At 43.3% G+C, this 25,123-nt stretch overlaps 1 protein-coding gene across 2 annotated transcripts in view; it reads left to right on the top strand.

The window, feature by feature from the left end:
• Nucleotides 1-23,190, top strand: part of PGM5 (phosphoglucomutase 5) — a 188,446-nt gene extending 165,256 nt beyond the window's left edge. For both annotated transcript variants that reach the window (XM_055087150.1, XM_024126861.3), the window contains one exon: nucleotides 21,683-23,190. In XM_055087150.1, coding sequence (XP_054943125.1) covers nucleotides 21,683-21,772 — 90 coding nt within the window. In that variant the 3' untranslated portion in view covers nucleotides 21,773-23,190. The remainder of the gene's footprint in view (nucleotides 1-21,682) is intronic.
• Nucleotides 23,191-25,123: the final 1,933 nt, after the last annotated feature.

Here is a 25,123-nt window from a genome sequence, read left to right as displayed (position 1 = left end):
CCTGTGCTCCGCAACGGGAGAGGCCACAACAGTGAGAGGCCCGCGTGCCGCAAACAAACAAACAAACAAAAAACAATAGCAGAATGCTTCAGCCTTAGGCAGGAGGGAAAACAACGAAAGGTTTATGAAACTCTTGTTTTACTGTTTTTTGTTGTTTGTTTTTTAGGGGAGGAGCGGGTGGTTGGTTGCTTGGTTTCATTTCCGAGCACTTTTGTTGGTAGAAGTCATCATGTAAGGCATTGTTTGGTAGGTATTCGAAACTTAATTATAGGGGCACGGGAGGTAGATGAGGCTATAAGAGTGTTTTAAAATGTAGGTTTTATTATTATTTGGGTATGGTGAGGCCAGTAGGTGAGGAGAGGATTGTCATTGAAAAGGTAGCTTGTTACTCACCATTCCCAAGAGGTGGGACAAGTCACTCCATGCAGTGCGCGGGGCGGGGGAGGAACCAGGGTTGGTTATGAGGCAGAAGAAATAGGGGGAAATGTAGCTAAGAGCTTTTATTGTGGTTTCCATGGAAAGGAAAAAGGGAGGCAGGGTTCGTAGGTTTAGGATTAGCTAGTCTGAATAATTTCAGCAGGCTCTGGGGCATAGGGGCTTCCATAGTTGTCGGGTACCTGGCCCTGGGGTGATTAGGGCAGGTGGATAGTGGTCTGAGTGTGAGAGCCCAACAAAGCAGGTGGTTGGGGAGTGAACTCTGGATTCGTTGCTCTAATTATAAAAGGGGGGGGGGTGCTCCCAGGGGAGCTCTCTGCTCTCTCTAGAAATTAGCTAATCCTGAAGGAGCAGTCCCTTCCGGTGTCAGCAAGGTCCCAAATGTCAAAGCATCAGAATGGAAGACATGCTTAATACAAAGAGGAAGAAAACACAGTGACTTTTTCAGGTGAATAAAACTGTGGAGGCACCAAGATTTTGCTTTTTTCTTATACCGTTGAGGCCACATGGCCCACATCGAAAGGTTGGGCTTTGGAATCCTACATCCTTGGTCTTGAGCCCTGGGTCTGCCATTTTCCAGATCTGTAATCTTGGGCAACTTAATTTCTGTAAACTTCAGTTACTTTATCAGTCACATGAGGATAAAAATACTTCTTATTTCATAGGATTATTGTGATGATTACATGAAATAATTCATTTAAAGTGTTTTGGACAATGACTGGTACATAAAAAATGCTCACTAAATGTTTGTTGTCATTAATAATTTCGTTCTTGCCATTATTTTTATTAATAGCAATGTAGACCAGAGTTTTGATCATGTGAGGATCAAAAAGTCCCAGACTAACTAGCAATTTGTTTTATAATGGAATTAACCTGTCTTGTCTTATCATCTTCCATTAAATTCTCTGAGGGCCACCTGGATCAATGGGAGATATCCCAAGAGAACTGGCAGCTTTTAAAGATGTTGGTCTTATAAGAGGGTGCCGGGGCCCTGTGACACAATGTTTTAGTTACATAATACTGTATTGAAAGGTTCAAAAATGAATTTGAAATTCTCTTCCTGTCTCTGCATTCTCCTTTCCTTTCCTCACTCCTCCAATTCTCACATCCATGGAGCTAGTGGAACAAATTTGCTGCCCTCCTGGCTTGAAGCAAGAGGTACTGAGTTGGGGTTGTTCAATAATTCTGTTTTATCCAAGATAATGTGCCATTGGTTGGTTGTTCCCAATTCATTTGCCAGAGAAAAAGTATTTAAAGACTAGGGTAGGTGTGAGATAAAGAGAGGATTTCTGGGGTCTGTGTTGCCTGTTATGAGGCATGTGCTTGCTGGCTTCAAAGCATTAAATGCAAAAAATTAGTCCCATGAGTTGGGAGATTGGGATTGACGTATACTATTTTATATTATATATAAAATAGATAACCAATAAGGACCTACTGTATAGCACAGGGAACTCTACTCCATACTCTGTAATGGCCAATATGGGAAAAGAATATAAGAAAGAGTGGATATATGTATTGATATAGTATAACTGATTCACTTTGCTGTACACCTGAAACTAACACAACATTGTAAATCATCTATACTCCAATAAAAATTTTTAAAAAATTAATCCCATGGAGTAGGTGTTAGCATGCTTCTTCTGTAAAAGCCAGATAGTAAATACTTTAAGTTTTGCTCGCTCTATTAGTTTGCTAGGGCTGATGTAACTGTCCGACAGACTGGGTGCTTCGACGACAGAAATGTATGCTTTCACAGTTCTGGAGACTAGAAGTTCAAGATCAAGGTGTTGGCAGAGTTGGTTCCTTCTAAGAGCTGTGAGGGAAGGATGTGTTCCAGGCCTCTCTCCCTGGTTTGTAAATAGCTGTCTTCTCCCTCTGTCTCTTTATATCATCTTCCCTCTGTGTGTACCTGTGTCCAAATTTCCCCCCTTGTAAGCAGACCAGGCATATTGGAGTAGCGCCCACCCTCATGACCTCATTTTAACTAGATTGCCTCTGTCAAGACCTTATCTCCAAAGGTCACATTCTGAGGTACTGGGGATTAGGACTGGAACAGCTGAATGTGGGAGTGGAGGACACGAGTCAACCCATAACACTAGTCATATCGTCCGTGTTGCAACTTCTCAACTGCCGCTGTAGCATAAAAGCAGCCACAGACAATACATAAATGAATAAGTAAATTTATTTATGGGTATTAAACTTTGAATTTCATATAACTTTCACATGTCACAAAATAGTCTTCTGATTTTTTTTTCACTGATTTAAAAACGTAAAGGTAAGTCTTAGTTCACAGGCTATCCAAGAACCAGGTGGCAGACCAGACTTAGCCCGAGGATTCTAGTTTGCTGACCCTGGCCTTTTTGAACATTATGCACAATTTCTGATTACATTCAGGGAAGCGTACATCCGAATGAGTTTGGCTCAACAATACATTTTGTAAAAGGTACAATTACATTCGTATTCACATGTGTGTTTATATAGAGAGATGAATTTTAACGTTTTCAAAACAAGTATCAAATGTCCCTGGAAATCTCCAGAATTGGCCTTCTGAGATTGAATCCCCAGCATCTGATGGCAAGAAGACCTGAAAGGAAAATGTCTTCAAGCGTGTTTGTTTCATGAAATCGAATTCCTTTTTCAGGTGTTTGGTTTCTTATAGGAAGGATTCCTTCTTTTTTCCTATTTAAAGCAATTGCTTACAAATGATTTTCAGATGAGCAGTACTCGAACTCTGTTGGAAGACAAAGGAGAACTATTCAGGAGGAACTTGTGGATAAATGGTATGAAAAAGAAAGGTATGAGAGAGAGTCCTGGACAGTACTTAGAACGCATGGGCAGCAAGTGTGGGCCATTTCTACTTGTGCAAAGCCAGGAGTGCCCTGACATTGTGTTCTGGTGTGAATGGGGCTCCCAGGAGGGGCTAACAAGGCATGATTGCATTTCAGATGCTTTCTCAGTGACCCTCAAACCCACCGCCCACAGAAGCCCCACATCCCTTAGGAAGCCAAGTCTATTGTTGCTTTTTGTTCTTGGTTTGCTTTTAGTTACAGCCTCAGGCATTACAATGAGGATGGGCAGTATGGTATTCAACAAAGGCTAAGATGCTTTGATGACGGACTAAGATTTTCCAGCTGTACATTTTGTACTGTCTTTAACCACCTGGGCATTTCTCTGTTGGTGAATCCAACTGCTGACCCAGACTTACATCAGCATAGGGTGTTTCATTTTGATACTGCTCAGAATTCGCAGTCCTGATGAATTCACCGTCCGTGTAATGAATACGATTCACTAAGCAGTTTAAAAGCAGATATAATTTATACTGTTTCTATCAGTACCTGAAACTCCTGCTACTCAAAGAGTAGTCGTCCTTGGTTCAGTAACATAAGCATCACCTGGTTGCTTCTGAGATGCGGAATCTCAGGCCCCACCCCAGACGTGCCAAATCAGATTTTGCATTTTAAGAAGCTCCCCAGGGGATCTGTGTCCACATTCAAGTGTGAGCGTTCCTGCTCTGGTAACCTTCAGCATCCTTATTTCCACCTCTGGCAGGATTGACTTTCCCTCCAGACCAGATAAATCCCTCTAAAGCCAAACCACTAGGAGGCATTTATAGGGGTAACTGGCCTCTGCTGTTCTCTCCTCCTGGAAAATTACAAAAGGTGCAGAAAATAACCCAGACAAATGTCCCTAGACCTTTGAAGACCTGTTTCCACTTCTCAGAAACTTAACAAAACAACAAACAAGAAAATCAGTTTTACTTTGCATCACCATAGAAACCCTACCTCAGTATTAACTCTGTAGTGTTAGACTGTGTTTTCTTCACACTATTACACTAGTCAAACTGAGAGATTCAAAATAACCTGGGGATGAAGAAAGTTCTGATTTGATTTTACAAAGATAGGAAGCCTTGCCAAAATTGTGGGTAGACAGTCTAGCACTACTTCGATTAAAAGGCCAACAACATACTTCAGGGACTTAAGGGCAATATGGCAGTCGCGTCACAGAGGCAAAGTCCATGGAAGAACATATTCTTTTGTCAAAAGTGGAAGAAACTTTCAGTCACCGCACTCATAAAATGTCTATTCAGCGTCCATAAATTCCACGCGCGGTCTTTATACCGCAGGGAAGACCGTGAGTCGGGGGCTCGCTGCTGTCACCTTAGAGCCTGGCGTTGAGGGTCCCACTGCACTGCCCCCGCTCAGACAGCCTCATGGCACAAGTTCTCTTTCTTTCCCTGTTGCTTCTGTCCCTCTTGCTCCCTGCGGTGGTCCTTGCTAACGTGCTGCTTTAGACACAGACACACCCTGAGGGAATGTGTTCTGATTGTAGACCCATCTGTTCCGCCTGTTTTTTTTTTGTTTTTTTTTTTTGCGGTACGCGGGCCTCTCACTGTTGTGGCCCCTCCCATTGCGGAGCACAGGCTCCGGACGCGCAGGCTCAGCGGCCATGGCTCACGGGCCCAGCCGCTCGGCGGCATGTGGGATCCTCCTGGACCGGGGCACGAACCCGCGTCCCCTGCATCGGCAGGTGGACTCTCAACCACTGCGTCACCAGGGAAGCCCTGTTCCGTCTGTTCTCAGCTTTGTCTTGTCCACCTGCCATCTGACTGTGTTCCCTCTGGCTGGATAGAGGGGCCCCCAGTGCACACAAACAAAAAAGGAAGGGATTTCCTGGGGCCCAGAGCATCTGACTGATACAGAGAGATCTTAGTTCTGACCAGAGTGACTTTGAATGTCTTTCATTCAAAGAGCTGAGAAGACTGGTGATATTCTTAATCTTTTTTTATCTGATCTTCCATCAGAAAAGATCATATGAACTTCATTTTATGGACAAGGAAGCACAAGGCAGAGGAGTTGTTGTCTGTCTATCAAAGGTCAACATGCTGGGGCTAGAATGCTGGTCTACTCACTTCCGCCCCCTGCGGTCCTAGCAAGCCAGGCTTCCTGCTTCAAGAATAACAACAACAACAACAACAACAATAATAATATATTCATTAGCTTGTGTTATATGCCTGCCTGTATTGGGTTAGGGTAGAATGCTAAGTGTTTTGTGTGAGTTATATCTCATTCTCACCACAGTCCAATGGGATACGTACTCATCCATTCTTGTTGTGCAAATGATAAAACTTTGGCCCTGAGGATTTGGATAACCTACTATTTCTAAATGATATAGCTGGTATTTGAACCTAAGCTCTGGCCCCAGAGCCCATGGTCTTAGCTAGGGTGCTGTGCTATGTGGTATCAAAAAATATAGGGATGTGCACCCAGCTATGAAAAAATAGAGTGAGTAATCAGGGTGCCCGTCTTCAGCCTGGCATATCACTGATGCTCCCAGCCCTCTAAGAGTATTCTCAGATGCAACCCCTGAGCCCCACAATTCCAGAGCAGTGGGAAGTCTAGTTTCTCCTTTAGACCTCCTACCCCTGTTTATGTCCTCAAATCCTTTCCAAAGAACTAGTCCTCTCTTAGAAGGCTGTACCTTCTAGAGGCTAGAGAATGCCACAATGCTACCTGTGACCAGTTACATCAAGTGGGCTGGGGGTTGGCAGTCATGGGACATGCAAAGAGACTGTTAACTTTTCCCCTGGAGAAGTAGTATCACCACCCCAGGGTGGGCTCCCCAATGGTGGGCCTGAAAGGAGATGGTGGGCTAGGCCACTGAAGATCCCCCTAGGCCTCGGTGGTTTCTCAAGGTGGGAGAGGAAAAGAGCCCATGTTCTCAGAACTGTGCTCAGCCAGGAGTTCTCCCTGCCAAAATGGACCTAGAGTCTCCTCATCTCTCTCTGTGGCTTCCTTTGCACGCTGCTTTGCCAGCCTCAGGAGTGCCCCTGGGAGGGCTGGGTTGAGAGGAGACAGTTCCTGGATTGCAGTCCTGTGTCTTAGTCATGGTCAGCTCAGTCCATGTGGAGAATCTGAATCTCAGAGACTGCGGGTTGGGGATGACCTCAGCCCCTTCATTCCCCAAAACTGTTCTGGGTTCCTCATGCAAATCTGCCGGCCCTCACTCACAGTCTTCAAGCCCCTCACAGTGAGACTGCCTATTTCAGAAAAAGAAAAACGTGTAAATGAGAATGTCCTAGATTCCTGGATATAGAACTATCCAGGTAAGATGTATCCTCATTAATATTGAAATCATCTCATTGCTTCTGTTTCCTTATTGCTTATTCAGTGATAGCCAATTCAGACGCCTATCCAGACAGGCAGCAAATTCTAGACTGGGGCTAGTTTAAGACCATAGAGCACAGTGGGAACTCTGGTGACACTCAGCTCTCTCCAGTTATTGCCTTGTTAATCTGTGAGCCCAGGGTTGCCAGATCCCCCGAATTTTCAGAAATCTAGATTTCATATGAAATTTCATATGGGCAGGAAAATGATTACCAAAACAAAAACAAAACCCTGTCTGTGTGAAGGACTTCTAGTATGGGTGGGCTAGATGATTCAAACTAACCTTCCCTCTGAAAAGAGAAAAGCTGAAAGAAATCTATAAAAGTATCTTTGGAAAAGCATCAATGACCAGTGACCTAATAAGATAGCAACATGAATAGGAAGGAGGTTGGGGCTCAGGGAAATGAGCCAGAGCTCTTTCTATCCCGGGGCATCTGCCTAGCGAAAGGCTCAGAAGAGCTGCTTTTGGCGAATTACACAAGGTGTAGGTGACAGGCATCAGGTCCAATGCAGAACCTGGTCTATTTCCACCTGCCTCTGCCACCCAAAGGCCAAACCAAAGGAGGCTAAGAGGCAGACCTGTGTGGCACATTTCTGTGGCTGAAGGAAAAATGGTTAGAGCTAAGAACTCACCAAAGGCAGAGATCTTGGTACAGTAACCCCTGTTCTAGATTGTAAATTTGAAGGGAATCATTCCAAAGGTAGACTACAGACTGTGATCCAGGGGTTATAAAGCCACGGCTCTGAACTACTAGCACCCTTAGGCATCTCACAGGAGGCGATGAAGGACACTAGAAATATCCTAGGTCTCAAGTTATTTCTATAATAATTTTTTCAAACAAAATGGCCAGCAAACGGTAAAAGGTTACAAAGCACCTGAAGAGACAAAGCAGCGTGCGCCAGAATCAATAGACAGTATAGAATAGAGGGTAAGACACGTGAAGGATACGTTGAGGTCTAGCATAATTTAATTGGAGTCGCAAAAGGAGAGGAGACTGGCGTAGAGGTAAAACTTGAAAAGATAATAGCTGAGGATTTCCCAGAACCAATGAAGGAAAGCAATCCACTGGTGCTAGAAGCCTGAGCAGAGTAAATAAAAATAAATTCACATCTAGACACATCAGACTAAAACTACAGAAGATCAAAGACAAGTTGTTTGATTGACAACTAATTTTTCAACAGCAACATTGAAAATCAGAAGGCTGAAATAAAATAACTGACAGTCTAGAAACGATCTTTCTAAAATGAAAGCAAAATGAAGATGTTTTTAGACAGACAAAAACTGAGAGAATGGGCTCTCAGCAGCCCCATACAGAAAGAAATTCTCCAAGATGCTCTTCAGTTAGGAGGAAAATTATCCCCCATGGAAACTCAGAACTGCATCAAGGAATAAAAAGCAAATAAAAATTTAAAATAAGGGTTGGTTTATGTGAACATTAGCTGTATAAAACATTAATAGTAATGTCTTAAGATGCTGAAAATTTTTATCATATTAATATTATAAAGAATTAAAATATACAACCATAATAGCTCTAAGAACTGTGAGAGTAATCATACTTAAGATATACTAAAATCCTTGCATATTTTGGAAGAAAGTAAATTTATGGATCATTATTAGACTTTGATAGGTCAAGGATTCATGTTGTAGTTTCTAGGTGATCATCACAGACACACACACAAAAACAGAAAGAATATAACTTCCAATCTAAGAGAGGAAAACAGAGAATAACTTAAAAAAATCAATCCAAGAGAAGAAAGAAAAACAGGTTGGTCAGATAAAAAGCATATAAGATGGTAGATTTAAACACAAATGTATTTGTTATTACTTTAAATATAGATGAACTAAGTGCTCCAGCGAAAAGACAAAGTTTGGATTTTTTTTAAAAGACAAATATAAGCTCATTATAAGAGACACATTTTATACAAAAATACAGAAAATTTGAAAGTTAAAAAAATGGAAAAATATATACAAATAACAACCAAAAATCTGACTCTGTTAGTTTCAGATAAAGGTCAAAAGTATTGCTTAGTATAAAGAGGGACTCTTCAAAATGATCAAAACTTTAACTCCCCCCAGGAAGACCTAATAATTTTAAATTTATAAAGCAAAAAATTGGTAAAACTATAAGAAGAAATAGAGAAACTGACAATAGCCCTGAAATATTTTAACAGCCCTCTCAGGAATTATTAGAACAAGGAGATAGAAAAATTAATAAGGCTGTAGAATATTTGAACAACATTGTTAACATGCCTTATTTAATTGACTTATATAGATACTACAGCAAACAATCTCAACATATAAATTGTTTTCATGACACAGGGAACATGTATAAAAATTCACTATAAAAATTAACTATGTATAAAAATTAACTAGGCAATAAAACAATGCAGAGTATTATCACAAGGGCAGTTAAGTTAGAAAGTATCAATAATAACAAAATGGATACAGAAAAGCATTTGATAAAATGCTTTCCTAAATCATCTATTCATGATAAAAACTCTGCAGATAGAAATCAAAAGGAAGTCCCTTAATCTCATAAAGAACATTGCTAAAGAAAAATCTTGGACATGGGCTGTATGTGCTGACAGTATGTCATGCTAACTAGGGAAAAAAGTTGATGAGTTCATGTAGAACTCAAATGCTCAAGGGCCTCAGAAGTACAAGCGTCAGCTTTACATGTAATTCAATTACGTAACTTTTATGCACTTCCCTGTGATTGCTGCATTTCACAGTTCTTAAAAAGGTAGTTTTCAAATAGCGTACTTGAAACAGAAACCTTTTACAGTAAAGGCATGAAGACAAATATTTTAAATATTCAGAAAATGGAAACTTTTCCCTCAGTAGAAGGGCAATCTAGGGTAGTGAGATACAGCCCAGCTTTGCTGTTAAAATCGTGGCACCAACTGGGTTCAGAGCTCAGCTCTGCCACTTACCAGCTGTGTGTCTTTGAGCAAGTGATGTAACGCCTCTGAGCCTCAGTTTTCTCATCTGTAAAATGGGGTTAATACTACCTACCTCACATGATAGATATATCTGTTACAGATTACATAAAATATAACCATCTATTATAAAGATTAACTCAACGCATGAATTTGGAATAGTGCTTGGCACATGGTACATATTCAGCGTCAGCTATTAAAAACTGCTGAAGAAGAATTAAAACTTCCGAACCCGAGGCACAAACTATAGATGAGAGCAAGGAAAGGAATTTCCTTTTCCCAAGCCTTTTGCAAGCCAGTAAATCAATTCTCTGTCTTCTTGTGTAGCCAATTCTATTGCCTGTGACCTAAACCCAGCCAGGAAACATAACATCTTCTGGCTTCCAAGACTGCTTAGGCAAGAGCGGGAATTATCTGATGTTCATATGTGCAAGCTGCATATTTAGCAGGGTGAGGCCTCCTGGCAGCCTTCAGTGACAGAGTCACAAGTGCAGGGCTGGGGATGCTGCTGAGGGCCATGCTGTATCTCATTTCATGTTTATCACCCTGTGGAGCAGGAACAATTATTAGCATCCCAGTTTCCAAATTGATGCACAGGAAAATACAATGATGCACAGAGAGATTAAGAACCTTATCTAGTGAGTGCTGGAGATGGAATTAAGCCCAAGCCTAATGGATCCATGCATTCAACCAACATACTCTAAGTTCTCTCACTGTACTTAAGCCTTAACTTCTTTCCCCACCTCATGAATGGTCAAGCAATGTATCAGCCTAAAGTTCTGTTTAGACGGCTCACCTTTCACTCTGGTTGCCTATTGTTGCTTCACAAATCACCTTAACACTTGGTGGCACCCTACGGCAATGATTTCTGCCCGCTCATGGACCCTGTAGGCTAGGAATTTGGACGTGGCACAGTGGGATAGCTTTTGCCTCTGCTCCTCTGATGGGAAAACTAGAAAAACTGGGAGTGACTCAAATGGCTGGGTGCTGCAGTCTTCTGGAGGCCTCTTTACCTTTTTGGCCTCGAGATGACTCTTCTTGCATATAACATTGCTGAGGGCAATATGGGGAAGCTGCGGGGCTTCGTGACCCAGGCTCACGAGTCACAGAACAGCACTTCTGTCAAACTGTATTGGTTGAATAAGGCTGCCAAGTTTCAAGGGGAGAGGGACTAGACCCACCTCTTAATGGAAAGAATCCCAACGAATTTGCAGCCATGTTTGAAAACTATTACATCATTCTTATCCTTTTAATTGGCTTCAGAATATCCAATATAATAAAGGCCTTTAGGCCTAATGCCTAAAGGCAAACAATAGTTCAGCAGTATAGAGTTTTCAAGACATATTCTCTTTCTTCACACCTTCTGATTTGGAAAATGTTTTTGAAATGGCATTTCCCACTTCGTTTTAGTGAATAATATTTTCATTAGTCCAGATGGGCTAGACCAGTGCCATGGTAACCAACAACCCCCAAATCTCACTGGCTTAAAACCACCACTGAAAATAAGGTTTACTTCTAATTCCTATTATATATTCACCACAGCTTGGCTGGGTGCTTGCCTCTGTGTTCTCACTCCAGGGTCCAAGTGTACAGAACAGGTGTCTAGAACATCGCTGTGTTAGGGAGGGAGAAATTGTCCTCTACCCTCTAGGTTCTTCTGGCTGGTCTAACTGACGTGAGACAGATTAACAGGAGAAAATGAAACAAAATTTTAATAACATGTCTACAATTGGGGAGACCCAGAAAAACTGAGTAACTCTCCCAAATGGCTGAAACCTTCACCTTAAATACCATCTTCAGCTAAAGATAAACGAAGATGTTGTAAGGGCTTGGGACTTCAGAAAGGAGGAAGGCAGCTGACCTGGAGATGGAAAAGCAAATGTTTGGTAAATAAATGTTTTCTGGGCTGTGCAGAAACAATGGGACTTAGAGTGGATGCATCCCTAGGCCCTGTTTCTCCCCCGACAGCAAGCCCATATTCTTTGCAGATGTCTCTGGTGAAAGCTCTATTCTGGAAACAGGCCCTCTATCTAATTTATTTTTTAGGCAGTTAGGGGGAAAGTCAAAATTTCTTCCTGAGTCTTTTGGGCCTTCATTGTTTTCAGCTCGAAATAACCTACGTGCTAAAGAGACACTTCGGAGTGGCAGATTTGCTCCCCAACAGCTGGTTACCGTAAGGAGAGGAAGAGCTTTGGCTGAAAGTGACCACGTCTCCTCTGCTCTTAACCCACTGCCTGGAAATTGTCAAAGGGCCCCGCCTGACCATGAGAAGGCCTGGAAGCTCAGCCTTCTGTGGCAGGGAGGAGAGAAACACTAGGTATCGGTGTGTGGCACTGATGACACCACAGTGATCCAGTAATGCCGTGAAAGAAAGGAAGCTTAAATGTATTATTTGGAATAGTCTTTCTGAGCCTAGACCTATGAGGGTTTTGGAACCAGATATTTGTAACTGGTCTTTTGGAAGTGTGGAAAGGTGAGTTAGTTTGGATGAATATGAACAGTGTGCAAACGTGTTCAATTTCTGTTAAATGAACCAAATTCAAAAGTCCAGTGGACACTGCAGATTGAGGAAGATATAGGGAAGCTGGCTGAGGTTCCAAGCTTGGTTTCATGATCCTAAAGTGCACCTTGAGGAAAAACCTTTGACCACCTATGTCTAAGAATCACAGGTCTCCAGGGATACCCTATAGTCCTGATAGACGTTCCATATTGGGCCTCAAGTTGTACAGCCACTAAACCCAGGTTGGCTGCAGGTGCTGTTCCAGGGTGGAGAGGGTGTAAGATCTGGGGTCAGGACACCTTGAAACTCAGTCAGGAGCTTTTTGGTACTGTATCCATAGGTCTCTTCTTCCCCATGTGAAGCCACCCTCAGGAGCAGCCCTGGGGGCGTGCACCATCCTCTCACCAACACACCCACCACCTACATCGCTGACAGCAGCCAGCTTCCTGTGACAGGGATGGGTGACTACAGGGTATGCACCCCATGGCAAGCCCTGGGGTCAGAAATTCAAATGACAGGCAGATAACTCACCAATGTGAGTAGGGCAGCAGGGCATAGAACAGTAGGAAGTTGTTAGTTAGAACTGGCATGGCATCTAAAGGCATTCAGTTCATATTTTTTAAAATATATATTAATTTTGTGCCAGCAAAAATAAGAGATGGTTGAGTGGATCTGGTGGCCATGGATCTCCAGTTTGCATGCCCCAGTCTAGCCCCATCACAATAGGTAAGTGTTCCCTATTTCATGGAAAGAGAATCAAGGTGCAGGGAGGTTAAGGCGTGTGCCCAAGCTTGCACAGCTCATAAGGGGTAGAGCCAGGCAGTTTGGCTTCAGAGTCCATGCTTATAGCCACCATTCTTCACTGCAGATTCTAGAATTAGTGTGCTTTCAAGACCTGGGTATGCACCAGAATCACTGTGGGAGCTTGTAGAGCTACGCATTCCCTTCCTGGTCCCTAGATTCACTGAAACAGCATCTCCATGATGGGAGCCCACAACAGCATCCCCAGGTGATTCTTACCTCGTCCTCAGGTAGCAGTCTGCTGACCAGTCTTTGGGAGATTTCTGCTGATGCTTTTAATCCATCTCTAAGGAGCCAGGCTTTCTGGGATCTATACGCAGAAAGCCAAGCTGAATCACATTATTGTTCCAACCCTAGGAACCTAGTTTTTAAAAAATGACTACTAATAACCTAGACCTTGGCTTCAAAAGAGGAGGCAAATAGCTACAAGGAGAGTCCTTTGAGAACTTGAACTGGAGAGTGGTTCTTTTTTCTTTAAACCTCTGCTTTCAGTCTTGCAGTTATATTTCTGGTAACAGTTTTGCAAGTGGCGGTAGGGAGGTGGGCAACTCTAGTTTCCCTCTAACCTGGAAAGTGCATTCTACATCAGGGAAACCTTTGAAGTCTGCTGTGGAGTCGAAACGTGAAGACACGATAGGGACATTGGAGGAGGAAGGCAGAAATTGTGGCGATCTGAATCAGTTAGCCATTTCCCACCTTTTTGCAATGTTTTTGGTGGCAGATGAGGGGATAGAAAGTGAGAAGAGAGGAAAGAGGAAAAGGGAAAGAGTGACCAGGGGAGTGGTTCTATAAAATGGCAGCTGTGAACTCTTGCAGGTTGGTCTGTGTTTGCACGACAGGACAATGAAAGGCCACCAAGATTCTGCTTAGTGCCTTTTGGCTGTGCCCCCAAATGCTGGCCAGCATGTTTGTTTTCTCTCCTTCTTCAGCCCAACACGGTACTTCTGAGCAGGGACCGAATGCAGCTCCAATTTATAGGAATAAATAGGAAAAATGGCTTCATGACTCCTCTGATTTATTTTGGATTTGCAACCTAAGCACTGCCTTTTGCTTCCTGAAGTCCCAAGTCAGTTGCAAAGGTGGGGAGGGCTGTGGAGAAGGAGGCCCAGCTGGCCTGGTCAGTGTGGTTTCTGTTAGGCTCGTCACTGCATTCCCAGAACGCTAGCTTAGTTTTTGCTTTGATTGAACTTCTTTGGGAGTATCTCATCGCATATATCCTGGAATGGCTTTCTCCCCCTCAGAAGAGAGCTTTTATGGAGGCCTGTTTTCTGACATTCACAAAATAGATGGGTTCCCTCAGGGTTGGGCTCGGAATTCAGATTTATCTATAGTCATTTTTCATATTCTCTATTTTGGTTAATTTTAGGTCCATTTTGGATCAAGATGGATAGATAGATTTATTACATGAAAAGGGGATTAAAGTTAGGACCATGGTTGTATATATTATATTAAAGAGCAAAATGTTTGCAGTGTTTAGCATTTTCACTTAACTTTTTGTTTTTTTAAGGACTAATCTTTTTTAAAAAATTTATTTATTTAATTTATTTTTATTTTTGGCTGCATTGGGTCTTCATTGCTGAGCGCAGGCCTTCTCTAGTTGCAGCCAGAGGGGGCTACTCTTTGTTGTGGTGTGCGGGCTTCTCATTGCCATGCTTCTCTTGTTGTGGAGCACGGGCTCTAGGCGTGCGGGCTTCAGTAGTTGTGGTGCACAGGCTCAGTAGTTGTGGCTCACGGGCTCTAGAGCGCAGGCTCAGTAGTTGTGGCTCAAGGGCTTAGTTGCTCCGCGGCATATGGGATCTTCCCGGACCAGGGTTCGAACCTGTGTCCCCTGCATTGGCAGGCACATTCTTAACCACTGTGCCACCAGGGAAGCCCTCACTTAACTTTTATTAGCAACAAATGTATTTGATTTTTTTTTTTTGACAATTTCTCTTCTAGACACTTCTCAGGTGGATTTGAAATAGCTAGTCATCTTTGTTACCCAAAATCTGGGCTTCTGTAAACAGGGCAGCATCTCACCTCTAGGGCCCCTTTGTGCAAATTAGAAAAAGGCTCTCTCAGTGGGAATGCACAGGGTGGTGAGGCTAGGGGATGGCATCTTTGTGAAAAGACAAAGGCACTCTTCCTCTGGGAAAATGCAGCCCCTTGCCAGGATGCCTGGCTTGCTGAGAGAAGCTGGCATAGATTTCCACCCCTGCTTACCTCTTTGGGCAGGGCCCTTATAAATTTGCCCTGACAGTTAGTTACAGATTCCTATACTTGGCTCTCTCTGTTACATTTTGTAAGTGTTCAGGATTTGAAGGGCAATGTAATCAGAAACTTTCTCCCTACTGTATAGCACAGAGAACTATAATCAATATTTTGTAATAACTTATAAGGGAAAAGAATCTGTAAGAGAATATATATATATATAAAACTGAATTATATATGTATAACTGAATATATAACTGAATCACTTTGCTGTACACCTGAAACTAACACAACATTGTACATCAGCTATACTTCAATTAAAAAAAGACTTCAGAAAAAAAAAAAGAAAGAAACTTTCTCCAATGCTGAGATGTATTGGAAACAAAGCCAGAGGATGCCTCCAAGTTTATAATTATAGCAGGTATGGATTTTTCCACGACTCCTGTGATGCAAGAAATGTCACATTTCTGTATTGTATGGATCTCTAACTCCTGTCTGAATTGGCAAGAAGCTCAGCAGTAGCCATTTGGGGCTCCTTCCCTTTTCCAGATCATATAAAACAGCTCAGAGGGGATGGAGCAGGGAGAGGGCACACGCCGTCCTGGGGGAGAGTGCAGGTCTCTGTGGTTGCTTGCCTTCACCTCTGCTGTTGTCCTGTCCTCTTTCTGGGGCACTGCTCTGGGCAGGGGCACAGAGTCTGTTCCCTAATAGTCCTTTCCACTGCCACAGGCCATCCTTTTCTCAGAGTTCTTTTCCCTTTCCTGCTTTCTCGGATTGGACAGCTTTCCTTTTCTTTGAACTCTGGATTGTGAAGGTTTCATTCAACCCTATCTCCACATTAGTAGTTAGTGCTAATTAGAACCACCCAAGCACCTGCTAACCCTTCACAGGCAGAGCAGTTCCTGGCTTCCCCTTGGGCTGAGGAAGAGGCAGGAGGGAGACTGGATGGACAGTCTCATCTCGTCCTGGTGAATCTTCCTGATGAAGGGGGTGCAAAGCACAAGTTAGTTTCTCAGTATACCGCCGACTGCACTAAACACTCGAAACAATATCCCAAGCGCACCATTTCTTTCAGCATCTCTTATGGGCAAGACACATAGTATAGGGAGGGAAACAGACACATTTAAGAAAAATTTTGCCTTCTAGTAACTTAGAGTTTAGTTGAAATGTGATAGAGGGAAGAAAAGAAAACCCCTACAAATTCCTGTAAATCAAGATAAAAAAGAATCATCAGAGAAGCAAGTGAAGGGGTCAGAGAATGGAGAGATCCTTACTGGGACTGTCAGAGAGATTTCATGAAAAAGGCCTTGAGGGATGGGTGAGATTTCAGCATCGGTCCAAAATGAAAGAACAACACATGTACAAGTGGAGAAGAGCATGGGCTGAGAGGTCGCTGTTCAAGGGGTGCAGTGGGGTGAAACAAGGAGCAGGCAGAAGACTGGGGAGGAATTGTGGAAAGGAAGGGTGTATTCATTTCCTTTGGCTGCTGTGTAACAAATTACCACAAACTGGGTTACTTAAAACAATAGAAATTTATTCCCTCAGAGTTCAAGAGGCCAGAATTCTGAAATCAAGGTGTCGGCAGGCACACCCTCCCTTTGGAGCCTCTGGGAGAGGATCTTTTCCTCGCTCTTCCATCTGCTGGTGGCTGCAGGCATTCTTTGGCTGGTGACCACCATCTCTGTCCCCATCGCCACATCACTTTCTCCTCTGTGTGTGCATATGATCTCCCTCTGACCCTCTCCTATAAGGACTCTTGTGATTGCATTTAGGGCCCAGCTGGAAAATCCAGGATAATCTTGTCATCTCAGAATCTTTCACTTAACCACATCTGCAAAGACCCTTTTTCCATATAAGGTCACATTCACAGGTCAGGGTAAGAAGCATTTGTTAGGGACTTGTTTTTATGGCTCCAATTTACATGAATGTGAATCAAAACAACAACAATATAGAACAAGAGAGAAGATGAAAAAGAAAGGGAAAGAAGAAACCCTCTCTTTCCTTCCGCGGGGTATGAACAGGTTAAAGCCTAACAGAGGGCTAGGATGAGGCTGAGGTTATCAGGGTGTAGAATTTAAGGGGGTGCCAAAAAATTCAGTACTCGAGATAAATATTGTAATGCAATACTTTAAAATATCAAAACCAATGCAAAAAAATCCATGATAAGCTAAGTATCAGAATTTTAAATAGAGACAGACTCCATTTCCCTCTCTAGGCTTATTAACTTGAGATGACAGCAAAAGCCACCCAAACCTCCAAGACTGAGTGGAGCCGTAGTGTGAGTACCCTCGACTGGAGGCATTGCCGATGCCGTTTGCTGCAGGATGAGCACTCACTGTGTCCTACTCTTGAGTGTAGAAAAGCTATGTCAAGCACTCTAAGAAGCACTGGAATTAGAAAAAAGATGCTATATTTCTAATAGATTATAGTCTCTATTAGTTTATTTCCTTCATTCACCAAGAGTCATCTTGGAACGTCTAATACATTCATAAAACCGGAAATGCTCTCCTCCCCACTGTCCACCTGTTCTTGGTCAGTGGGGATGGCTAATCAGTCCTATCTGACCCCTCATCTGATGTGGGACAGGTCTAGTACAGTGGGATGACGCTCCTACTTTTTCTTTATCTCTCCTCTTAGGCTCATCTTGTCCGCTCTGTTTTCCCTTGTCCCTCACGGGTCTCGTGTTCAGAATTGTGTCATGGAAAGAGCAGTAGAGGAAGAATCACTATGTTCTTATCCCAGCTCAGCCACCAAACAGATGTGTGACCCTGGGCCAATCACATCTCATCTCTGGGCTCAGTTTCCTCATCTGTCACTTCAAAGAATCAAATTAGATCATCCCGCGCTCCTCTCTGTTTCTTAAGCTCTGTGTCCAGCTCCTCCTCAGAAATTTCGCATCCGCAGGCTTCTAATTTTTCACCCCTCTTCTCACTCCCCAGTCTGAGGGCCTTTCCAATTGCTTCAGAAAAATGAATCTCCCTCTCTCTCTTTTCCATGATGAATGGTTGATGAAATGAAAAAAAGTATCTGGGAGTCACACGTACCAAAGCTGTGATTTCTAAAGAAAAACGTGACAGTAAAAATTCGGTACTACTGACCCTCTGGCTCACCCAGAGTGCCCTTCATGAATGGCCACAGAAGTCTCTATCAGCTTCATCATTTTCTTTTCAGCAAACTGATATAGCATCCTTTTATTCCACCAATATTTATTCAATGCCTTCTAAGTAGCAGCACCTTTCTAGCCCTAAATTAGACAAAGCTCCTGCTCTCATGGTGTAACCATTCATTCTAGACCATGCATTCTGTGTACACACACACATTCACATGCACACTCAAGCGAGAAAAAAAATACTTTATGGTCCTTAAATTATGACTTGAAGCTCCCATTTCACAAGGCTGGCAAAAAATTCAAAGTTGGGCACTTTTAGGGATCTCTCCCAGAATTCCCTAGGATCCTACAAGCATCTAAAGACTTTCTGGGTTCCTGAAAAATGTGTGAAAGGACCTCAGTAGTATTCAGTCCATGGTGATCATCACTGATGTTTTTCTTCCCAAACCCTCACGGTCTCTTGAGGGTAGATTTTTCCACAGCTTCTGTGTCAGGCTGGCCTGGAACTCTTTGCTTAGGGTCAGACCATGTTCAAGGTCTTCCTCATAGAGAATTTCCAAAAATGTGTTTCCTTCCTTTCAGTTTGCATAGTTACCATGGAAGCCTTCTTCTCTGACATGGTCAGGATAAGGGACAAGTACTTAATTCACTACCCCAAAAAGAGAGTTAAAAGGGGTAATTAAATGTACACATATCTTGACCATTCTATTTTTAGCACAAAACATATAAATGTATGTTTGTTTGTCAATCTTTTAATTTTGGTCCAACACCTTTTCTTTGAATATGAGCATACTCTTTGGTGTTGTGATTATCTTTCTTCAAAAGATTCCCACTCATAATTCATCATCTGTAATGTTTACCTTTAATTTCTTTATTGTCAGTGGGAACTTAAGGCCACTTGTGAGGCAATCTGAAAAAAGAACTTTCTATACTTTAAAAAATTCTCCCCAGTACTTTATAGCATCTCACGAACATCTATTTGGACAGGCATGGCTAATCACCATTATCTAACTCTTTCCAAAACATTCAACTTAATTTTCATAGAAAGAACTCTTCCTATTTATTCTCACATTTCCCTGGTTTACATATAATTTAATAAATTCATAGTTTCAATAACAAGTACAACAGGCATTAACGTATTTAGGAACAAACATAACTGACTCCTAATAAGCACATAACTGCTAGAGGCAGAAGTAGGTGAGCATGTTAGAGAGTCATCTGTTGGTCACAGACATCCAGTGTGCAGTGGACCTCAGTCAGGATGGTTTACAGAAGAAATGGGCAGCATAGGTTCATCTGTAGAGTTCAGCAGAGATCAGTTAAGAGAACACCTGCAGTGTTTACAGTATCGGTTACAACTGTGCTCCCTTACCCTCTTGCCAATAGGTACCACCACTTAAAGGTAAGGAGTAGAAAATCCTTAATCTTGAAACTTACAATGCTGTCAAACAAAATAGGTCTTAATTTTCAGTTTAAAAAAAGTGAGGGTTAGGGTTTCAAATTCAGTTTCACTGCATTTTCTTAAATTGATAGGATATTTTAGCTTTATTCATCCTCCAGGACCTCAAAGTGATTCATTTTAGCTTTATTCTCTTTCTCTGTCCTCACTTTACCTCTCTTATAGGTGTTATGTAGACTTAGATAGCCGAAAAGGGGGGAAGAAGGAAAGAGGGGAGAGGAGACAGGAAGAGGAGGAAAGCTAATAATCTGACATCTATACAAAGTGGGTGCTTGGCTCTTAAAGAATCCAGATGCTGCCCTATGGGCATCCTGTGGAGCAGGGCCTGGCAAAATGTGCCAGTGGAAAATTTTTCTGGGCACCAGTTGGGTTAGTTATTAAAAGGAAAAGAAATGCTTCTGTTTCTGTGTATCAAGTTTATGGACGTGGAACCAGAAGGAAGCAGCACTTGCTTGGGTCGTTGTGAAGAGGCTCTAGATTTTCATCTCTCTTCTGGCTTCCAAGATTACATCTGCGCCGCTTCATCTCGTCATCTTTATAGAGTGAGATAATGTAATACATTTAGCCATAAATGTATTAAACTCTGAGACTTGCTGCTAGAGCATTCTTTCCAAAGCACAGCCCTGACAGTGTCACCTTTTAGCTCAGAAACCTCCAACATCTCGCCTTACCTAATGAATTAAAACCTTACACTTGGCCCTGGTGGTTAGGTCTCTCCAAACAAGTCTTGCTCACTTATGGCTCAAGAATGCCCTGTGTCCACACTCCACTCAGGACAACTGGGCTACTTGTGCTTCTGGTGTCCTGGGTGTTTGCTTGGGCTCTTGCTGTCTGATTAGAATGCATGCATTCCCTCCGTCCCTCTATCTGTTAGGAATACGTGAAGGTTGCAAGTAATAGAATCTTTCTCTCCCCTCCAAAACTACAGGCTTTATTTTCCTCAATATGATATCTTTTTCCCCCTTAGGCCAGTATTTCCCAAACTTCTTTTCTGCCAGTACCCCTATATTAGTATTCGTCTTTAAATGGACTTTGTTTTCACTTAAATCTATTTTTTTATTATAGAAAGCTTACATCAGGGCTCTCCATGGAAAAAACAGTATCCCTGGGTAAACTCCCTTGATAAATAAAACAGTATCCCTTGATAAATAAAATTCATCGTAAAAAATAAATGCAATAAAAAATATAATGATATTACCTTTTATCCAGGTAACTCTTGCCTGAGGCATGCTCTGTCCTGGTAAAAGTGTTAAAGATTGGCAGCAAATGGATTTTCTCTTTGATGAAATTAGGAGGATTGAAGAAGAATGGAAAATAGACTGACTTTCTCAGTGTTCTGGTGCCATGCCCATGCACCACCTAAAATCATCTTGAGTGGTGTGGCCTCCTCACTTTGGAAAACACTGCCTGGGTCTCATGAAATGATGAGCAGCTAAAGGGCAAGACGTGATTCTTACTCCCCTTCATGTCCTTCACCTTTCCAAGAATCTATTCCCTAGGCCTCCAAACCTCCCCACCTCCTTCTAGGGGACGCTGAGGTGCCCCATGAGCCACTGTGTTATATGATGGGAAGAAATGAGCCGTTATTTTCTGCAGCACTAGCTGATGGATTGGTCTGTCTTCTCCAAAACATCAGGAGAGTAGGTTCATCAGGTCCATGGACTTAGGATGGAGAATGAGCGTTTTTCCTCAGGTTCACGCCCGTGTGTGTGGCGGGGGGCCGGGTATGTGTTGGGGAGGGAATGTAGCAGAGGAGGACTGGGGGGTTTTCTGAACTTCCTTAATTCACAGCGCTCTGTTCCTGAAATGCTTCAATACTCTCGTAGTTGGGTTGTGCAAGTTCCTATCTTAGAGCAGTGTTTTTGGGAGCCAGGTAAGACTTTGGAGATCAACTGCTCCCTCTCCTCCCCCTAACCCCCAGCCCACTGAGTCTCCTCTTTCGGAAGAGGAAACCAGGGACCAGAGAACAGGTGTCCGGATCCGCAAATCAGAACTGAATCCAGATGCTTGGAATAGAAACCCATCCCTGCGGCCCTCCTGTGACTGACTCGAGTTGTTCACAGACTTTCTTCCTCCTTTTCCAGGCAGTGCTGAGCCCTCTCATAGCCATCGCGCTGAAAATATCCCAGATTCACGAGAGAACCGGCCGGAGGGGCCCCACTGTCATCACCTGAATGGAGGACAGATCACTCACCACAGCCAAAAGATCGCGCTCGGCGGGGGACGCTTCACTCATGCCTTCTTGCTACCTGTTTGTGCCTCTTATGACTTTGAAAAAAAAAAACAAAGGTTGATTTGGTGGTGGGCGGGGTAGGTGGGGAAAGAAAAAAAAAGTCTGTTTTGTTTGGGTTTTAGTCAGTTTCTGCAAATGCAACAGGGTCTTCGGTTGTCTCTGAAAGCTGCACTGTCATCTGATATCTGTGCTTTATCACACAAGGGAACCTGCCCTTTTGAGAGAGAATCAGTGGGCTGGGGATAGTCAGGGCATCTGTGCATCATTGGTGTCAGGTGAGAGAAGGTTCTGGAATAACGGAGGAGAGTGCAATGCCAGAAGTCAGCTGACCCTAAGCCCCAGGTGCTCCTGGACAGACCTAAGAAGGCTCTCCTCAGCAGGGGGAGAATTTAACTTTTCATCCCAGGTCAGGTCTCCCATGGGTGAAAGTTGTAGAACTCCTAATAGCCCACCTCATGCCCACCAACCCCCTGATGGCCACTTACCCTCCTTCCCATCTCCAAAGTCCCCATGCCACCCCCTTCACATCTTCAAGAGCTTTCTACAAACCACAATGACACACTTTCAACAAAACATATCAAAGGGTGTTTTTCTCTCTTATTTTGTAAATAATATCAATACTAGCTATTAAGCAGGCTGCATTCCTTCAAATTCAGCCATTCATTACACAGGTGGGAGGTCATTTCTTATCAGGACTCTGAGGATGAATGCTGAACATTTTCGGCCCTGCCTTGATTATATCACGTGGGTTGGTACATGAGTTGATACTAATTCCTGCTAAGAAGGCAAAATACCACCATGTCGGCTGTCTCTCTGACTTTCTCACTCTGCTAACTTATCTCCCAATAAGGGCCTGTTTTCATGCACTTGTTTGGACACAGTTCAGATCTTACTTGTCATGGCTGTAAAAGGAGACAGTGAAATGCTGTAAAAGTAGGAGATGAAGTGGATGCTGGAAGAGAACCTTGCTGGTGGCACAGTGATGGGCCTGATGAGATGGCAGGGAGGGTGGGGTCCCCTGCTGGAAAGCAGAGGGTCACAGCTGGCTTTATTTGCCCAGAAAAAAGATACTGTGGTCCTGGCAGCCTCCGTCAGTCCTCAGCCAGAACCCTGGGTGCACAGGACCTGTTTGCATATGTTTTGCTTCCTTGGGAACGCACCCACTTATCATGTCATTGGCACAGATAACATGGTGCGCTTTGACCGTTCAGCAACGCGTTATTGCTGTAGTCAAGATTAGGGCAAGCAGGGAGACATTCCCAGCAAGGTATTTGTTTCCATTTTCTATCTATGCTTCTGTCAGAAACTTGCTAGGACCTTTAGTAGCTAATAAAAAAGAAATTTCTGATTTCAACCTTACACAAGAATTGTGGATTTTTGCTTATTTGTTTGTCTTGCCATTTGAGAAACTCCAGTAGTGGTCACTCTTCTGATAAGTCTGCCTTGCAGAACACTTGCAAGGGCTGGTTTTCATCAGTATGATCTTGGGAATTTAGTAAATAAATGGAACAGAGAGGGCAAAGTGCTCAAAACTGCCTTTGGGCGTCAGAAGAAACGAACATGGCCTCTAACCTTTCATCACAAGTGTCTTCATTTCAAAATAATAGTAGGGTGGCTTTGAGCTGAGATTCTAAGGAACTAGTTATGAAGTTTATCAGCAGTGGAATACAACTTGCCTTGTGGCTTTGGTTCGCATCATCTTTAAAGTGGAGGTCCATGGGACTTCCCTGGTGGCGCAGTGGTTAAGAATCTGCCTGCCAGCGCGGATTCGAGCCCTGGTCCAGGAAGATCCCACATACCGCGGAGCAACTAAGCCCGTGCGCCACAACTACTAAGCCCGCGTGCCACAACTACTCCACACACCTAGAGCCCGTGCTCTGCAACAAGAGAAGCCATCGCAATGAGAAGCCCGTGCACCACAACAAAGAGTAGCCCCCGCTCGCCGCAACTAGAGAAAGCCCACGCTCAGCAACGAAGACCCAACCCAGCCGAAAATAAACAAATTTATTAAAAAAAAAAAAAAAGAAAGAAAAAAAAGAAAGTGGAGGTTGATGACAGCACGACTAGATACACTCAGGCTTAGACAGCTAAGCCTATTTTTCAATATTTTTTCTCAAGTTGATGAACTTTTCATCATGTCGAACTTCGAAGTTCAAATGTAAATTAATCCTCGTTTTAAAATCCTGTTTCTTTATTTCAGTATGGAGTCATGTGTGTCCAGCAACACAAATATCATTCATTCATTCATTCTCCAAACACCAGTTGAACAGCTACTCTATGCAGAGTCCTGGGTTTTTTTGGTGCAGCAAACGGATGCATAAAATATTATTCCTGCTCCTGTGAGTTTGTAGTTTGGGAACAGGAGGCTATGGCAAACATGCACAACGGATCAGGTAGACATGAAGGTTACAGCAGTGGCACAAGCAACCGGATGTGGGAATACACAGAGAGATTGACTCAGAGATGCAAGGCACTAGCACCTAAGGGGTTTCCCAAAGAGTGGAGTTTCCTGGGCCTGGTAACCATTCCTATAATTTCACCAGGGGTGAATGTAGCAAGAACAAAGACTAGAAGTGGAGGGGTAGCATGGCTGGAGAAGAGGCTTGCTTTGGGTCTAGTGAGAGGTTGGCTTGCATGAGTGGAGCTGAAGCAGGTACAACGTTATAAATATCAGACGAAGCAAATTCTTGGGCCCAGCTACAGAAAGAAGCAGCTGCACAGCCACCTATTTTTACGGAGCTTTTTCTCAGCGAGGTTGCAAAAGGGAAGGTCCTCTTGTGGCTCAGGACACAGCCTGCCTCTGGAACCTGCTTCAGATCACACCGCCAAGGTATGAATTCTGCTTTACGTAAAATTCAAGCTTCTCTTGCTGAGCTATACACGCACATCCTCTTGCCTTACCCTCAGGAGAAGTGAAAGAGGGGGAGCCACCCTTCTGCACATAATGTTCTTTGGTTCTTAAAGACAGAGCTTCAGCCACCAGCCTCTCTTAGGAGTAGATGACTGGAGAGGTCCACGAATGTTGTGGGGACCACGGGATAGAGTACGGCGGCTGTCAGGCCACTCCTGTGATCTGCTAGGATTGAGGTGTCCACTCACTGCACCACGTGCTTCCAGAGCAATGACAAGCACCAGTGTATATAATGCAGTGATTCCCAAAGAGGGCAGTGCCACTACCCACCCAGGGAGTGTTTGAAAATGTGTGCCAGGGAGGCGCTTAGTGGGAGGGGACCAAGGATGTGAGATATGCTGCTGTGTCAGCCAGTCCCCTAGATCAAAAAGTTGTTTTGCC

The sequence above is a fragment of the Physeter macrocephalus genome, chromosome 9, assembly GCF_002837175.3.
Source record: "Physeter macrocephalus isolate SW-GA chromosome 9, ASM283717v5, whole genome shotgun sequence".
Classification (NCBI taxonomy): Eukaryota; Metazoa; Chordata; class Mammalia; order Artiodactyla; family Physeteridae; genus Physeter; species Physeter macrocephalus.
The sequence above is the reverse complement of the archived record's forward strand: the minus strand, read 5'-3'. Positions and strand labels throughout refer to the sequence as shown.